Genomic DNA, 17567 nt, shown 5'->3' with positions numbered 1-17567 from the left:
AGGATCAGAGTATTTCATGTCAAAAGAAATAATACAGCGTGTTGAAAGCATCTTTATTTGATGGCCTGTTTAAACATGTACAGTTGTTTCCAATAAAAGTCATTTAACATTAGAGCCAAACAATTCTATTTCTGTTAAAGTAACACATGGAGTAAATGTTGTAAATGACATTATAGTGAATAAAAACACGTAGTAAAGTAGTAAAAGTAACGCATATTCAATATTTCCTTGAGAGGTTTGCTGAACCATTAAAAAGCTTCTTGTTCAAAACAAACCTGATTATGTGAAATTAGATTTTATTTCACTCAACAGATTTAGAAAGATTTGCAGTTAAATATTTTCCTTCTTCACCTTGTTTTTATTATTGCTGATGAAGCGCACACACACATAAGGACACATTTGTCTCATATGGGGGGACAGATGAAAGAGCGTCTTATAAAATGTCTTCTTGAACACATAAAGATGAAGATTAAAGCCTAATTAGGAGCCAATATCTAAATGATCATCTATTGATTGAAGGAGCACAGCAGCATTAAGCTGAGCTCTTTCACACTTCCATCTGAGTCCCAGAGAGCTGTGGACCCCCCAGAGTCCAGACCAGCTCAGGTACCCCTCACCTGCTCCACCTGCATCTACACCCACATGAACCAACATCCACCAGGAGGAGACTCTCCATCCTAAAGAGGACACAGAGACACTGAGGAACCATAATTGGACCTGAACCTGAACCCAGGATAAAGAGGTTCAGTGAATGTGGTGCTGAAGGTGTGGAGGTGGATCAGTGTGTCAGAGGAGACGTCGTAGAAGGTCAGAGAGCCAGCAGGACAGTCCACATACACTGCTACTCTACCAGAGGAGGAGGAGGAGGAGGAGGAGGTGATGCGTGTCCCTGTCTGAACAGAGTAACCTCCATAGGAGCACGTCAGAGTCCAGGACTGATCATTCCATCCAAACACTGCGTTTCTACGGTCTCCTTTCCTCTTGATTCCTCTGTAACTCACTGATACATCAACGTTTCCGCTCCACTCGACCTCCCAGTAACCGCGACCAGTCAGACCAGTTCTACACAGCAGCTGATGCCAGTGGTTAAATCTGTCTGGGTGATCAGGATAAAACTGATCCTCCATCACCCATGTTACCTTCCTGTTGTTGTCAGACAGTTTGAGTTCTCTGTTTACTGTGTTTGTGTCGATTGTGAGTTGACAGGAATCTGATGAGAGAACAAGACACAATACAGCTGCAGTTATTAATCATGTGTTCATCTACTGACACGTTGATGATGACGTCACAGAGGTGAATGAGTGATGTCACAGTGTGAAGATGGTTGAATCTTCATGAATCAAAGCACACTTACACTTCCTCAGACCTGGTCTCAACCATCGGACTCCATCAGGCTCCACCCTGAAAGGAGGAGGGGGGTCAGAGCAGCATGGAGACATGGACATTACATCACTCTCATACACACAGCTTTGTCCTTCACCTCTTCTTCTTCCACAGCTCATCATGTTCACTCATTCATCATCAGCATCATACTGACCATCATCTTCATTTCACACTCAGCTTCCTTCAGCAGTCAGTCAATCAAATGTTTCAACCTGCATCGACCTGCATCGACAAAGAAACCACTGCAAAGAAACCACTGCAAGACACACTGGAGGCAGATGACCAGCATCTACACATCCAGGTGGTGACAGGTGGTGTCTTTCAGGAAAGAAGTGGGTTTATTCGAGTGCTGTTGCTCCAATAAGAGTCTGAAGTGAAGGATGAGATGTGCAGTGTGTTCTGTGTGTTACTAAGAGTCCCTGTGAGGACGCGTGGGTCCTCATCACCAGTCAGATAAAGTCACAGTTAAATAGTTCAAACTGGGAAGAAATGAATCCACCACATCTGGCGAGCTACCAGCGACCACGAGCCGGACCGACACCGGAGCTGCTGCTCCTCTCCTCTCACCGACACGCCAAGACGTCACCAGAGGGAAGCAGGGAGACCTTTTCTAGTCCTCTACAGTGGTGCCGTCGGTCTGTGAGGGACGAGGAGTGCTGCTGAGGGAGGAAGTTCTCCCACAGGAACCTTCCAGACCACCATGGAGGTGAAGGGCGGTGTTTGTGTGAAGTAACTGTTTGTGACCCCAAAGAAGTAAGTACCAGTAATGCTGCTTGGTACGTTTATTAAATTGGACATAATGCAGATTGGACGTCCATCTAAGTGTAAAGGGTGCAGACTGACTGCAGGTTGGAGGCTGTCATGAAGAAGAAGAAGACATTAAATGAACAATGTGTTTTATAGCCTGCTAAAAAGCTAATACTGTGTAAAACAAAAATGCTTACAAAGTCACTTTGCTTCCTGCACCAAAAAAAAAAAAAATCAGTTTACCATATAAAGCTGTTTTCCTGTATAAGCACTTAGTACCGCAAATAATGCACGAACCTGAGATGTCAGCTCAAAACCACGATTGGCGCAACCGAAGCCCCTGTGACGCACATTGCTTCTGTTAGAAACGTATATATACCAACATGTTTTAACCTTAAAAAAACATCTACTAGTCTTCAGTCTAGCTAATTGACCATTGGTGCTCTGCCTCAGTGACCTTTAGGTTCTGTAAGATATAACTGCTTTTTATTGTTTTCTATATCAATTTTTGTAAACCTTTTTGCTTTTTATATGAATAAAAATTCTCCTTTTTGGGGGACAAAAGACCATTTGTTTCCGGGGGATTCCTTTCCACTGAGGAGCCTCCTCCAAGGAGCTGAATGACCAGAACACCGCTTCGAAAGCTGCAGACACCGGTGAGTGCCCTTATCTTGATACATAGAGGTACCAGTCACACTCGGTATGAAAGGACAAGCTCACCCGTCGGAGGGGCTGTAGGTCAAACATATGGGTCCCGGGTGAGAACTTAATCAAAAAGGTTCCTTTACGCAAGAAAGTGTTAGAATAAAGTATCACAAAGGTATTGTCTTAACTAACCTGCTTCACCATCATCCGCGTCAGATATTGTGGGGAAGATAAGCAATACTGTGTGTACCGAACAAATACAAATACTAAGGAATATAATCGATATTGGAGCTCATCTTAACGCTAACAACGATAAGTTACACAGTGACTATAAAGTAGTTCCGCTGCTGGCGAAAACCTGAGGCTCCATTGTGCACCCAAGTGCATACGGCATAAAATGTGCAACTTCAGCCAAACAGCCTCGTCTGGATACATATTTTGCGTCGTCCGCCACAAGTTGGTTGTCTGCAGCACGACAGGAGGCCTGCAGGCAAAAATAGATTTTGTTCATATGCGAGGACTTGAGGCCGATCAGAGTGTTGGACGGGATCGGCTTCAGGGAGTTCTGTGAAGCACTGGAACCGAGCTGAAGGGAAGCCACACTGCAGAGAATCTAGGCGAATGAAAGAGATATTGGAGGTTCTTCACATACATGGAGGATATACATACATGGTTCTTCACATGATGGAGGAGCAGAGGATAACACGGCCATCATGGAGTCCATCCTCTGCTCCTCCATCACCGTCTGGTACGCTGCAGCCACAGCCAAGGACAAGGGCAGGCTGCAGCGTGTCCTCCGCTCTACAGAGAGGCTGATCGGCTGCAATCTGCCGTCCCTGCAGGACTTGTTTGCTTCCAGGTCTCTGAAGCAGCTAAATAGATGGTAGCCGACCCCTCTCACCCCGGACAAAACCTGTTTGTGTCTCTTCCATCTGACAGGAGGCTGAGGTCCATCAGGACTAAGACCTCCCGCCACACCAACAGTTTCTCCCCGTCGGCAGTCGGGCTCATCAACAGAGCCGGTCCCCCACTGACTGACTCTGACATCCCACCGGTCACTCCCCCTCATACTACACATGCCACTTTAACTATAATTTATCACTTTGTCGTCACTCGTCACTTTGTTACTTGTTCGCTAGTGCACTTTATGCTTAATATTTTTTAACTTTTTAAAATATTTTAAATGTTTAACTTTATTCTCTTGTTTTATACTAACCCATAGCCTTATTCTACTAACCCATTGCATTAGCATTTAATTTTACTTTACTTTATTACTTGTGCACTGCTGTCTTGTTGTCTATTGTTACACTGTCTACTGTCACGCACCAACTGCCAAGACAAATTCCTTGTATGTTTGACATATTTTGGCACGATTACGTGACATCTTCACAGGGGACATATACCATGTGTGAGCACACAATGAACTGGCTGTGCGTAAAGGGCTCGGGGTCAGAGCCATTGAAATCCCCGTCCCCGGCGACAGATACCTCCTCCAGCAGAAACAACAACTTCTAGGATTGAAAAGTGAGAAGCTGATCAACGACTGTCCAACGAGATGGAACAGCACATATGAAATGATCTGCAACGCATCGGAGCAGATGTGTCTGCTGTCATCTTTGAGAAGAAACTGTCAAGAATGGAGCTGACCACAAGCCAATGGTCCCTAATGAAAAAGGTGAGCAGAGTGTATGAAATATGTACCGTGACAGGCTGGACAAATGCAAACGGCAACAGAAGCACTTTCAACTGACAACTGTCCAACGACCTTCAAAACATGTTGTGAACAAGCAAAGGCAGGCGAACCAGAACCAGATGAAGACATAGAGAAAAAGAGAGTCTCCAATAGCTGCTCAACTAAATCCTCTCATGTGGTGCAAAGCTTTGGGCTCTGGGCGATCCCCTCACGTTGCCTGGATCCGCAGTCCGCTCTGAACGCTGGAATATAGTCAATAAAAATAGGTCGGCACTGGCCCCTTCAAATGTGGACGGCAAATAACCTGTAGACCCGACAGTGACCGCGCACTGAAAGCTCCTCACAACCCCTGACAATGGAATCAATTGCACTCAGGTTTTTCCCTATTTATACAAGCACCAAAAATGTAAGTAGCCTCTGTCGTTTTTAATGGCACTTTATTTTTTATGAACCTCCGGGTAAAAGTTCTTTGTCGTCACATTTCTTGGAATTGTGTGGCTCATTTTATTTAACGTTAACAGAAACATTACTAGTGTGGGCTCGTCGCTACTTTTTGCATGAATTAAATAGACTACAACAGCTTCATGCACTGGTTGGATTATTTGCTGTTTCAAGGAAAAGTTGCATGTTTACCAGCACAGCTCGCTGGGAGCGTTCAATGTCGTTACTTTATTATTAACAATTAATGTTAATAATAATTGATTCAATCACTGAATGAAGCCTGCCATATTTGGGACAAGAATCACAACCTTAAATTGCACAAAACTCTTGATCAGCATTTATTTATTGTTGTCGTTCATTTAAAGCGCTATGAGAATATGTGTGTTTTTTTAAAGGCAATGTTCGAAGGTCATTTTTGAGCATTTTGACAGACCTAGTGGACGTTGTTTGTGGACAATAAGGACGGGACCATAAGAGTTTAATTCTAGTGTCAGACTAAGTCGTGTTACTGGGGACTTTTCCCAGAGTCCACGGGGCGTCACGGTCTAAAAAACACATCAGTCAAAAAAAAAAAAAAAAAATAAAAGGTATTTTGCAGGCTGCTCTGAGGGAGCACTGCTGGAGTAGATGCTGGATTAAACCAACAAAGTGTGATGAAATAGTGGGTTTTGTTGGTAGTGGAGAGAAAAAAACGACTTGGGAATCTTGGGAAGATTCACAGTGGCGAGACAAGGAAGGTGTCCTCAGAGACACTCTCATCCATTGATCAGCTTTTATGGGCCAAAACCAAGTGGACAAACACGTGTTGGGCGTCATTGCATTGACGAAGCTGTAAGGGCGGGGAGAGGGGGCAGAGGAGGGCAGCGTTGAGGCCAAAGCTCTGAAGTTGGTGGAGGGTTATTTGAAGGAAAAGTTAAAAACAAAGGCATGAAAAAAAAGACAAAACTGCTGAGACCTTGTTTGTGGGACAATGTCCTCGGCTGAAGACAAGATCGCTCGGCACTAAAACTAACTGATCTAATGTGTTGAACTGCAAAATGCACTGAACAAAAACTAAATGGAGGAGGAGAAGGAGGAGCTAAGTCAATCCAGGTGGACACAGCTGGGATAAGTGCACGTCCACGGCTTTCTTAAGTGGACCACGGTGTCCATCACAGATCTACTGACGCACAAATGGAGAAGAAGCGCGCAGCATATTTTTCACTTGCTGAGCAAGTGTGCATATGTGTTTTATTGCTGTATGTGTGTTTATGTGGTAAATGTGCTGGTTTTACTGTAATGTGTCTTTGAGTAGCCTACCATGTAAAGCACTACATAAATAAAATGTAGTATTATTATAACTACTTTGCCTCAAAAGTGAGCAGAGGGAGTTAATCTTCCTCTGGAAATTTACCCTAAAGACTCATTTCAAACCCTTATGTCATACATGTTGGTGAAGTTTGTGCGCTCGCCTGGGAATTAGAGTGATCCCATTAAAGAAACCGGTGTAGGCGAGCGCGCTCAACGGGAACTCTCTCTTTTACTATAACCCACGTGACAGAACCAGTTGAACTCCGCATAGCCGGTCATTGGGAGTACATACGGTTACACCCAATGCACTCGCCCCTGCACCACCTAATCCTAGGCTTCCCGTGGTTAACTCGGCACAACCCACACATAGACTGGCGCACCGGGGACATTGTGGGTTGGGGGAAGAGTTGTAGGGACCAGTGTCAGGAGCCACAGCTCCAGGGGAGGAGCTCCTCAATTAATCGGGTGTGCACTGACTCTGTTACAGACTCGCAGGTCACCGATCTAACCAAGGTGCCGGGGTGCTACCACCACCTGGCGGAGGTATTTAACAAGACCAAAGCTACAGCCCTACCACCTCACCGTCCGTTCGATTGTGCCATCAATCTCCTACCTGGATCCCCCATCCCTAAGGGTCGACTGTATTCAGTTTCGGGGCCCGAGAGGCAGGCCATGAAAGACTACATTGAATCATCCCTGGCGACAGGTTTGATTCGGCCATCCTCATCCCCAGCAGGGGCGGGGTTCTTCTTCGTGGGGAAGAAGGATGGAACTCTTCGCCCATGCATAGACTATAGCCCGCTGAACGCAATCACGGTCAAGAATCGATACCCCCTTCCCCTAATGAACACTCTATTCGACCAGTTCCAACACGCGCAGATCTTCACAAAACTAGATTTGCGCAATGCATATCACCTGGTTTGCATCAGGGAGGGGGACGAGTGGAAGACGGGATTCAACACCCCCTCAGGACATTACGAGTACCTAGTCATGCCTTTCGGTCTTACGAACGCCCCGGCAGTTTTCCAGGCCATGATTAATGATGTGTTGAGAGACTTTCTAGATCATTTTGTATATGTATACATTGATGACATCTTGATCTACTCACCCGACCTTGACACCCATAAGAGACAGGTCGAGGTCGTCCTACAGCGCCTTTTGGACAATGGGCTATATGTCAAGGCGGAAAAGAGTGAGTTCCATGCCACTACTGTCTCCTTCCTGGGCTTTATCGTAGCTCCTGGAAAGGTTCAGATGGATCCGGCTAAAGTAAGTGCGGTAGCCGATTGGCCTACACCTGATAATCGCAAGAAGTTGCAGCAATTCCTCGGTTTTGCCAACTTCTACAGGCGGTTTATCAGAGGCTTCAGCGCGACAGCAGCCCCGCTCCATGCTCTCACTCCCCCACAGGTCCCGTTCCGTTGGTCGGCCGACGCAGACGCAGCCTTCCGGGAGCTGAAGCGGAGATTCACCACAGCTCCCATCCACACACTCCCCGACCCGGCTCGTCAGTTCGTGGTGGAAGTGGACGCCTCCAGCGAGGGGATCGGGGCCATTCTCTCCCAGCGAGCCGAAGGGGACCACAAGCTTCACCCCTGTGCCTTTTTGTCGCGCCGATTGACGCCAGCAGAGCGGAACTATGACGTGGGGGACCGGGAGCTACTGGCAGTGAAGGCAGCATTGGAGGAATGGCGGCACTGGCTCGAGGGGGCTCACCCGTTTTTGGTTTGGACAGATAACAAAAATCTACAATATATTAGGAAAGACAGGCGACTCAATTCGCGTCAAGCCCGATGGTCATTGTTTTTTAACCGCTAACCCCTTCTTAATCCTACAGACTGGGGTCGAGGAACACCAAGCCTGATGCTCTGTCACGGTTGTTCAGGTCCGAGTCGGTGGCCAGGGCACCTGAGCCTATCCTCCCACTAAACTGTGTGGTTGGAGCAGTGACCTGGCCTATAGAATCCAAGGTGAAGCAGGCTAACGGTGAGACCCCTCCACCTCGTGGGTGTCCTGATAATCGCCTGTTTGTCCTTGTGGAATTGCGCCCTCAGGTGATTCACTGGGCTCACTCGTCCCTGCTCACCTGCCATCCGGGCGTACGGCGGACCATGTTTGCCATCACGCAGAGGTTCTGGTGGCCCGCCATGGAGCCGGAGGTCCGGGAGTACGTAGAGGCATGCTCAGTCTGTGCCAGAAACAAGAACTCCTCCAGAACCCGGGAAGGCTTGCTCCAGCCACTGCCCATTCCGTCCTGGCCATGGGCCGAGATCTCGGTAGACTTTGTCACGGGGCTCCCGACATCAAACGGTAACACCGCTATCCTGACTGTGGTGGACAGATTCACCAAAATGGTGCACTACATAGCCCTACCTAAACTGCCATCAGCTAAGGAGAGGGCAGTGGTGATGATGGACAGCGTTTTTAGGATTCACGGTTTCCCCCGGGACATTGTGTCGGATCGGGGGCCACAATTCGTCTCCAGGTTCTGGAAGGAGTTTTGCAAGCTCATCGGAGCCACGGCGAGCCTTACATCACGGTACCACCCTGAGGCTAACGGCCAGACTGAGCGCCTCAACCAACCCCCTGGTCCGCCGCTGCCGCCGCATCTGGGCAGCAACTCGCCAGGCGCTGATCAGACAGGGGGACAGGGTCAAGAGGGCAGCAGACCGCAGATGGAGACCGGCTCCGGTTTATCAGCCCGGCCAGCGAGTGTGGCTCGTGGCCAAGGAACTGCCCCTGCAGGTGGAGTCACGCAAGCTGGCCCCACGGTTCGTCGGCCCGTTCCCCATGTCCAGAGTGATCAACCCAGCTGCTGTACGCCTCCGCCTGCCCAGGTCGCTTCGTGTTCACCCCACATTTCATGTTAGCAAAATAAAACCAGTCAAGGAGAGCAGTATGGTGCCAGACCCCAAGCCCCCCCCGCCCCCTCGAATGATCGACGGTGGTCGGGTCTACACTGTGAAGAAGCTGTTGGCAGTACGGAAGCGCGGCAGAGGCTGGCAGTACCTCGTAGACTGGGAGGGATACAGCCCGGAGGAACGACAATAGGTGGCTCCCAGCCTCATCATGGACCCTGATCTCGTTCGAGATTTTTACAGAGACCATCCGGACATTCCAAGGCCGCCTGGAATTCGGCCTTAGGGAGGGGGGGGGGGGTGCTGTCATACACGTCGAACGTCCTGGATGTGTCTAGTTCGTGCCTGCCTTTTTGCCCTGGTTCGTGTGTTTTCGCCCCCATGGCCCTTTGCTTTTGGTATTTTTGACTATAAAAGTCTTCTTTTGTTACTCGACCTCTGCGTTTGAGTCCTGCCTTCCCCGCATCCCTTGACACATATGCACAAATCTCTAGAAGCTGTGTCTAATTCTAAATATCTTTATAATGTTTATACACAACAAACGTGACGGGACAAAAAAGATCCTCTCAAGATAATATATAAAAAAAATTTGCAGGCTGCAAAGTTTGCAAATGGTGTAGAAATGACTAACAAGATGCCTGCTACATTCTTCTGTGTCCATGAAGGTGATAAAGATGTGTGCCAAGGACTTCAGTGCCAAACACACACTTCTGACAGTACGACAAATAGTGCCTTTATTTACAGGTTCAGCATCTAAAAAGTGCCACACAGACATCTGTGGGATGGTGAGATGCTTCACGCTGGTCTGATCTGTCCACAAACACCTTCTCATGTCTGAAAGCACATCTCAATATCAGTGCTTCTTCGTCCAACACGTGCTTCAGAAATGGGTATGATGGTGCAGGAAGGAACACAGGTGAATGGGACTTTATATATCGCCCTCATCTGTTAAACACGTTTATTTCGGATCAGAGCGGCAGCTGATTTAACACATGAGACTCCAGGACGAATCTTAGCCTGGCTGCTAGCTGCAAAGAATAAATCATCATCAGGACAATAACAACAGGAGGAGAGTTACGTAGTTAGGACTGAAGGGCTTCACTCAATCTGATGGTCAAAGAAATGTAACCTAACGTGTCGCATCATCGCCTCGTTGGTGTCTTTCTGGAAAGAGCTTCGAGTGTTGTTGCTCCAGTAAATCTCTGTGAATTGAAGAATCCAGTGCGTTCTATCGGTGTGTGTAACTGAAAGTCCCTGTGTGGATGTGTGGGTCCTCATATCGAGTCAGATAGATCGAGAATACTTAGAAAATAGTTAAAAGTATAGATAAATTAACCCACAACACAAGCCATCACCTTCCTCCCTGTTCAGGCTCATCCTGGCTACTGTTCCTCACTACTTCTGTCTGTGTTGATGGTCTCATGTGGGCAGAGGTGTCGAAGTAACGAAGTACAAATACTTTGTTACTGTACTTAAGTAGAAATTTTGGGTATCTATACTTTACTGGAGTATTTATTTTTCGACTTTTTACTTCTACTCCTTACATTTTCACGCAAATATCTGTACTTTCTACTCCTTACATTTTAAAAACAGCCTCGTTACTTCCGGCTTGTCGTAGTTCAAAAACACAGATTATTATTACATGTCATTTGTCAGATAAATGGCGCTATCCAGACAGAGTGCATTTGATTGTGGTTGGATGAGAAGTATAAACATTTAGCATCCAGACACCCGTTTTCTCCGCGATGCGCCGGCAGATCGGAGCGACATCGGGTGGGAAAAGTGGTCGGTGGAAAGTTGGTATTTAGCGATGGACCCTCCTCTTCCTCCTCCTCTTCCTCTTCCTCACGCAGATCCCATGTAACGTTAAATGAGTATCTTCGTTACCGTGGGTTTGTCCTAAATGTTTTATTGAGAGTATGGCACAACACAGCGACTTGCAAGTAGCGAATTCAATAAAGTGATGTGTGTCTTAATGCGGCTTTGGAAACGAACACAAAGGGATTCTGTATTTGCTCATAAAGCCTGAACATACTGGTTATTTGGCCGATGTTTTGATAACCGACCGCTGCCAGTTCAGTGTTTCCCATCATTATAAACAGGGGTGTGCCCCCGCCCCCCCCCCCCCATGACGTAGTGAACCTGGGGGAGACACTGCAGTCTACCGAATCAATGCGAGCAACATGTGTGTGACTCGTGTCACTGGAAAATGGGTTGTGGTTTTATCTGTTTAAGTCAGATACACGTGTTGTTTTGTTGTGTCTCTGAATGTCGCCATGTTTCCATCATCCCAACGGCAGGTCACGTGATCTGCAGGCGCCTTCTGATCACATGGTAACGGACTGCCGTGTTCTGTGAGCGAGGTTACACATTAAGAGTTTGTCCTTAATGGAATTTCTTACATTACTTTTACTTTTATACTTTAAGTAGTTTTGAAACCAGTACTTTTATACTTTTACTTAAGTAAAAAGCTTGAGTTAGTATTTCAACTTCTACAGGAGTCTTTTTAAACCCTAGTATCTGTACTTCTACTTGAGTAATACATGTGAATACTTTTGACACCTCTGCATGTGGGACACAAACAGTTAGATGAGTCTCTGGTAGTTTGAGGTCAGCTTGGTGTGTCGGGGTCTTATGAACCAGGCTGACAGTGGGACAGAGAAAAGGTTTCCAGCTCCTCTACAGACTGATGGTCTGTGGCTGCAGCCTCTTCTTACCTGAGAGTCTCCAGTCTCCAGTGTGGATCCTCCCGTCCAGTAGACAGCAGATTCACTCCTGAGTCTCCTGGATGATTGTAGCTCAGGTCCAGCTCTCTCAGATGGGAGGGGTTGGAGCTCAGAGCTGAGGCCAGAGAAGCACAGCCTTCCTCTGTGATCAGACAGCCTGACAGCCTGCAGACACACAACACAACACACATGTCACATGATCTGAGGGAGCTTTGAGGACTAGAAGGTCACTGCAGCACTGAGATCCTATCAGGTACAGAGGGGTCACATTAACATGGTTGCTGACTGGTTTCCAGTCACAACTAAACACCCACTAATGTACATCAACACTCTGATAACATTACTACTAACTCTAGAATGTCAAATATTTACATTATATTGAAAATAAATAAAATATAATAATAATGGAAATATTTGGGATAAACATATTTGATTTAAATCATGGAAGCAGAAAGAATCTTATGAAGGTCAGAAATGTACCATGGATGTAAATAAAGACACCAAGTGGACTTGAATTGAATCCTGACCTGAGAGTCTCCAGTTCACAGTGTGGACTCTTCAATCCAGCAGACAGCAGCTTCACTCCTGAATCCTGGAGGTTGTTGTTACTCAGATCCAGCTCTCTCAGACTAGAGGACTGGGAGCTGAGGACTGAGGACAGAGCTTCACAGCTTCTCTCTGAGAGGTTACAGCCACTCAGTCTGAAGAGAGGGATGAAGAAGCAGTAAGTATAAAAGATGGCAGCATGTTTAAGTTCTGATGTTTGAATCTAACTCTGCGTACTTACAGAGCTTTGTTGGAGGCTTTGACCACTGGCAGCAGCTTCAGAAGAGCCTCCTCTGAAGCAGAGTATTTCTTCAGGTCAAACACCTCCAGATCTTCTTCATTCATGGCAGAGTCCACACCTTCACACCTTCACACCAACCTGCTGGAAGAGCTCACACATTATTATCTTCATCAGGACAAACACACAGAGCTCATTCACCTCAACACTAAAACTCTCATGAGACACTTTGTGTTGTTGTCTGTTAAAGTTTAGACTTTTAGATTAGTTAGTTTAGAAAGACAAACTTCCTTTTATCTTCTTTAAACTCTGTTAACGTGTCAAGAGACGTCATTTTAAATTCCCATCCTATAAATGTAGTCCTTGCTTTGGCAGGAGGCAGCGGTCCATCAGGATGTTATTTATGTTAAATCACTGTATAGGCCACTAAAACTCAGCATGCAGAATGACAACACGAGGTATATAGTTTCAGAATATCAATATTATACTAGTAATATAATATAATATGAATACATATTTTTTTATTTTAAATGTTTAGTTTAAAGAAGTAATAATTCAAATGATTGTATTATCGACGGTGGCGCATGGGTAGAGCGGGGGTGTCGCAAGGTTAGTGGTTGGAGTCCCGGCTGCTCCATGTCCCATGTTGAAGTGTCCCTGAGCAAGACACATTACATTACAGGTTATTTAGCAGACGCTTTTATCCAAAGCGACTTACATTACACTTTAAACTCATGGCTTTTTCACATTTTTGCCCAGGGAGCAATTAGGGGTCAGGTGTCTTGCTCAGGGACACTTCGACATGGAACATGGGGCAGCCTGGAATCAAACCACCAACCTTGTGCTTCCCAGCACACCTTCTCTAACCCCTGCGCCACGACGACACCAAACCCCTGATTGCTCCCCGGGCAAAAATGTAAAAGCTATGGGTTAAAAATGTAATGTAAGTCGCTTTGGATAAAAGCCTCTGCTAAATGACCTGTAATGTAAAATGATATTAGTAATATTCTGTTTATAAAAGTACACATATCTCATGTTGCCGTTCTGTATGCAGAGTTTAAGTAGCCTATATATTGATTTAACATGAATACCTTGTGCATGTGTGTATTTATTGCACCCATCTGTTCTGTTTAATGTTATTTTCATATGAAAACCCACGGTTATAATTATTCCTAAGTATGCAGTGCCATAAATACATCTCTGGACAGGGTGGAGATTTCAACATGCAGCATTTCTTCATGTATATTTGTAAAGGGAAATCCTGTACCTATTATAGAATGTGGATGTTCTAGACTTCACACTCTACCTCCACTAACACACGAACTGTACTAAATTGTACTTATAATGGCTCTTATCTATAGCAAGTTGTAAAGCGGCTTATTTGATGAAATTGCACTTTGTTGCTTCTTGTTCTTCTGGGTTTGTATCCTTATGGTTGAATGCACTTAAGTCGCTTTGCATAAAAGCTTCAGCTAAATGACATGTAAGGATTTAAAAGATGAACATTATCACTCTTCTTCCAGCAGATGGAGCTGTGCTGTTTCTCCTCTTGAGAGTCCAGAAGTCAGTAAAACACAGACAGTAAGAGGACATGTAGCTGTCCTGATGAGACACTGTGGTTACCATGGTAACATGGGGAAGCTTTCTCCGGATGCTTCACTTCTCCATGTGATCAGTTAGTAAAAGGCCGACTACAACCTGGTGATCAAGGAGAGAAAAACTGAACACTAAAGAAAACAAACACTAAAAAGTGACTAAATGCGTTTAAAGCAGATGAAGAAATGAACATGAAGCTTTGTGGACTCATAGGGAGCCAAATCCAAGCAAACAGTGAAGAATACAACAACCTTTACAAAGTACAAATATGTGAATATCATTTTTATTCAGTTCTTGATTTAAAAATATTTAACATCGTTCTTCACTTATATAGTTTGAGAATTGAGGTATTATATTTTTATATTTCCCACACTGGCAGACCCACCACCAGGGTTGCTTCACGTGATGGAGCAGTGAGAAGTAAGGATGAGCCCTGTACCAGTCACGGTGGAGCTGGGAACCCTTTTCCCATTCAAATCTAATTCGACTTGTGTTTACTCCACAGCTGCAGATGTGGCCGCCTCAGTTCCCTGATCCGTCACATATTCACAAACATATTGCTGAAAATCTTCAAAACGCATCACAAATCCATAGCAGCGTTTACGATTGTATAAGTGAGCACCACGTCACAGCCACGTATGAACACATTTACATAAAAAAATATATTAAAAGGAAAGATCGGCACAACCTGGATTCCAACCCAGTGAGTGAAAACATCAGAACATCTCCCTGGTGGCTGCTCTTAGCAGTGCACCACGGAGGCTCACAGAAGCTCGCCCCCCTTTGTATAACGGATCCATGTCGTTGACGTAGATCAGCACGGAGGAAACTTCTGGTGTCGTGGATCTGGAACAACGTGTCTTGGAACACTTCAGGACATGTGCAACGCGACTTCTTCACAGGCTGAGGCCTCGCAGCGACACATTTGGATAAAACAAGGATATTGTTTTCTTACGGCCATCGCGTGACGTAAACCACAGACACGAACAAAACAGTTAAGAGAATACATTAAAAGACCGAACCGACCAGGTTGCGAACCCATGCAGCAAAACGCATCGAGCGATTCATGTCTTAATATATTAATACAAGGTGGTCGGCACGGAGGAAACCTTCTGGTGTCGTGGATGTGAAACAACTGGTCGCCGTGGGCGGGTCCTGGAACACATCCAAAGACATGTGTCGATTCTTAATGGTCCCCCAATTAAAGTGAACAAGCAGCGTCCCTGTGAAAACGCCATGAGGTCGCGTACGATCCTTCCAACCGGAGATTGGAGTCAACGACATGGATCCGTTATACAAAGGGGAGCTTCTGTGAGCCTCCGTGGTTAATGTTCTGACCCACCCACACCAAACAGCATCAGCCTGAATCTATTCACATTGGTTGTGTTTGTCTGAGACGAAGACAGACAAGACAGAGACATCAGAATAGTCTCCTCATGAACAGCTTTACTGGTCACAATCACCACCGTCCTCGCTACAATAAGCTGGAATCCACATTAAAATACTCCAAACACACCTTTAGCTGGCGGGGAAGAGTCACATATGACGTCCACAACTTTTGGACCGAGTGGGACATTTTGTCGGTGCTTGAAGCTCGCGGACGTTGGAGCCAAAGAACAGCAGCGAATCGGTGGGTTATGAGACAAAGACACACGTGTCTTACCTCTGCCGCTTCTCACGGGAATTACGGATTCAATCTGCTGCTTCTGCAGTGAGGAAAGTCCCCGAGCCGCTTCACCTCCTGGTCCACGTGCGAGACGTGAAACCGCCTCCTTCTCATGACGCGCCCACGTGTGGAATCTTGTCCTCGTGGCATTTCCGCCACAAAAACCTGAAGGGTTAGAAAGTCGAACTAGGAAAAGCATTTCCTGCTGAAAATGCGTTGGAATGCAAAAAGCTGAAATGAATTTTTAAAAATAGCTGAAAATACAGAAAGTTGAAGGAGATTTGAAAAACATTTGCTGAAATTACAGATATTAAAAAAGCTGAATTTGAAATTGCTGAAAATGCAGAAATGGGAGGAGCTGAAATGAATTTCAATAGATTTGCTGTAAAAGCAGAAATGAAAAAAGCTGAAATAAATACAGAAATGAATATTAAAACATTGCTGTTAATAAAGGGATAAGAAAAGCTGAAATTATTTTAAAGAACTGCTGAAAATACAGGAAGTGGGGAAGCTGAATTTCAATAGATTTTCTAAAAAATACAGAAGTTGCAGGAGCTTAAATGAATAAAAAAAATACAGAAATAACAAAAAGCTGAGATGAATAAAAAGAGGTTTAAAATTGTTTGTAGTAATATTAGTAGTAGTTATAGTTGTAATCGTGGAATCAGTAGTACTAGCAGTAGAAGTCGGTTTAGTATCAATAGCAGTAGAAACAGCTGTAATACTGATACTATTAGCCGTAGTAGTATTTGTAATAACATTAGTAGTAGTTGTAGTATTAATAGCAGTAGAAATACTATAGTAGTATGGTAGTAGAAGTATCAGTTGTAGTAGTACTACTAGAAGTACTAGTAATATTCGTAGTGGTTGTAGTAGTATTTGAAAGAGCAATACGTATTTCAACGAAACCGCTTCATGGTTAAGGTACAGATAATCATTGAGGCTTTTAGTTTGTAATGAAGGAATTGGGTGAGGGGGGGTTGGGAGACAGAATGTTTGTTATTAAACTAAGACGTTTTTAATTAATAGGCCTCATCACAAACATTACAGTAAAAATTCCCTCCATGGGGCTTTTATTTTGTAATTATTGGACTGGGTGGGGTGGGGGGGTGTAGATGGAGAGAGGGAGGGTAAGGAAGGGAGGGGTGGTGAGGAAGAGATAGAGGGAGAGAGAGAGGCTGACTGACTGAGTGATTAACAGTGAGAAGAGGTCAGGGTGGAGGGGGGAGGGGGGGCGAGTGTCTTTATCATATTGGTCTGTTGACAGAAAGCAAAGTGATGGCAAAGTGAAGCTTTCTGAACCAGTGAAGCTTTCCAGCCAATTGTATCGGAAAAAGGTTCATTCATCCAATGCATCGCAAACTCTATGATGACCTCTGCTGTTGAAAACTTGTAGTGCAAATGTTTCGCATAGCCTACCAGTATATTTTGGCCCAGTCTCTGTGGGTTGAACATGATTATGAAAAGTTGAACCAATAAATCATCTAATAAATACACGGATTCCTATATGAATGAAACTATTGTTTTTCAGGTTTGAATTGTGTCCTTGTTTGTGTATTTCAATTCTCTGTACATTGGGAAGAAGTGGAACAAACACTTATCTATGTCTTTCTGCACCTTTGTGATCACACTAGCAGAGTAATAGAAAAAAAATATATATATATAGAGTTATTGTAAGCAATTTAATTTAAAATACCAGTAGGTGCTTCCTACTGCATGTGCAGTTCATGGCAGTCAT

The 17567-nt window shown here is 45.1% G+C and overlaps 1 protein-coding gene across 3 annotated transcripts; it reads right to left on the bottom strand.

Annotated features, from left to right (window-relative positions):
* Positions 1-337: 337 nt before the first annotated feature.
* On the bottom strand, positions 338-16012 carry LOC120827741 (neoverrucotoxin subunit beta). 3 transcript variants are annotated; one of them, XM_078084717.1, is made up of 6 exons: positions 15827-16012; positions 12571-12711; positions 12311-12484; positions 11775-11948; positions 1355-1401; positions 338-1210 (listed from the first exon to the last, which is right to left on the bottom strand). In XM_078084717.1, exons 2-6 carry the CDS (start codon positions 12672-12674, stop codon positions 678-680), a joined length of 1032 nt encoding a protein of 343 aa, XP_077940843.1. In that variant the 5' UTR covers positions 12675-12711; positions 15827-16012; the 3' UTR covers positions 338-677. The 3 variants fall into 3 exon arrangements, with proteins under 3 accessions (XP_077940843.1, XP_077940844.1, XP_077940845.1); XM_078084718.1 differs by having other exon boundaries at positions 12571-12708; positions 15827-15954; XM_078084719.1 differs by lacking the exon at positions 1355-1401 and having other exon boundaries at positions 998-1210.
* Positions 16013-17567: the final 1555 nt, after the last annotated feature.

This window comes from Gasterosteus aculeatus, chromosome 11 (assembly GCF_964276395.1).
Source record: "Gasterosteus aculeatus chromosome 11, fGasAcu3.hap1.1, whole genome shotgun sequence".
Taxonomy (NCBI): Eukaryota; Metazoa; Chordata; class Actinopteri; order Perciformes; family Gasterosteidae; genus Gasterosteus; species Gasterosteus aculeatus.
Note: the sequence above shows the minus strand (reverse complement) of the source record. Positions and strands in the feature narration are given on the sequence as shown.

Bases quoted from the DNA above. Each gene is read 5' to 3' on its own strand.
- LOC120827741 (XM_078084717.1), bottom strand. From the start codon at position 12,674: ATGAATGAAGAAGATCTGGAGGTGTTTGACCTGAAGAAATACTCTGCT. The intron at 12,485-12,570 runs GTAAGTACGCAG...CCCTCTCTTCAG, and splicing joins AAAGCCTCCAACAAAGCTCT to ACTGAGTGGCTGTAACCTCT. The intron at 11,949-12,310 runs GTCAGGATTCAA...GTGTGTCTGCAG, and splicing joins TGTGAACTGGAGACTCTCAG to GCTGTCAGGCTGTCTGATCA.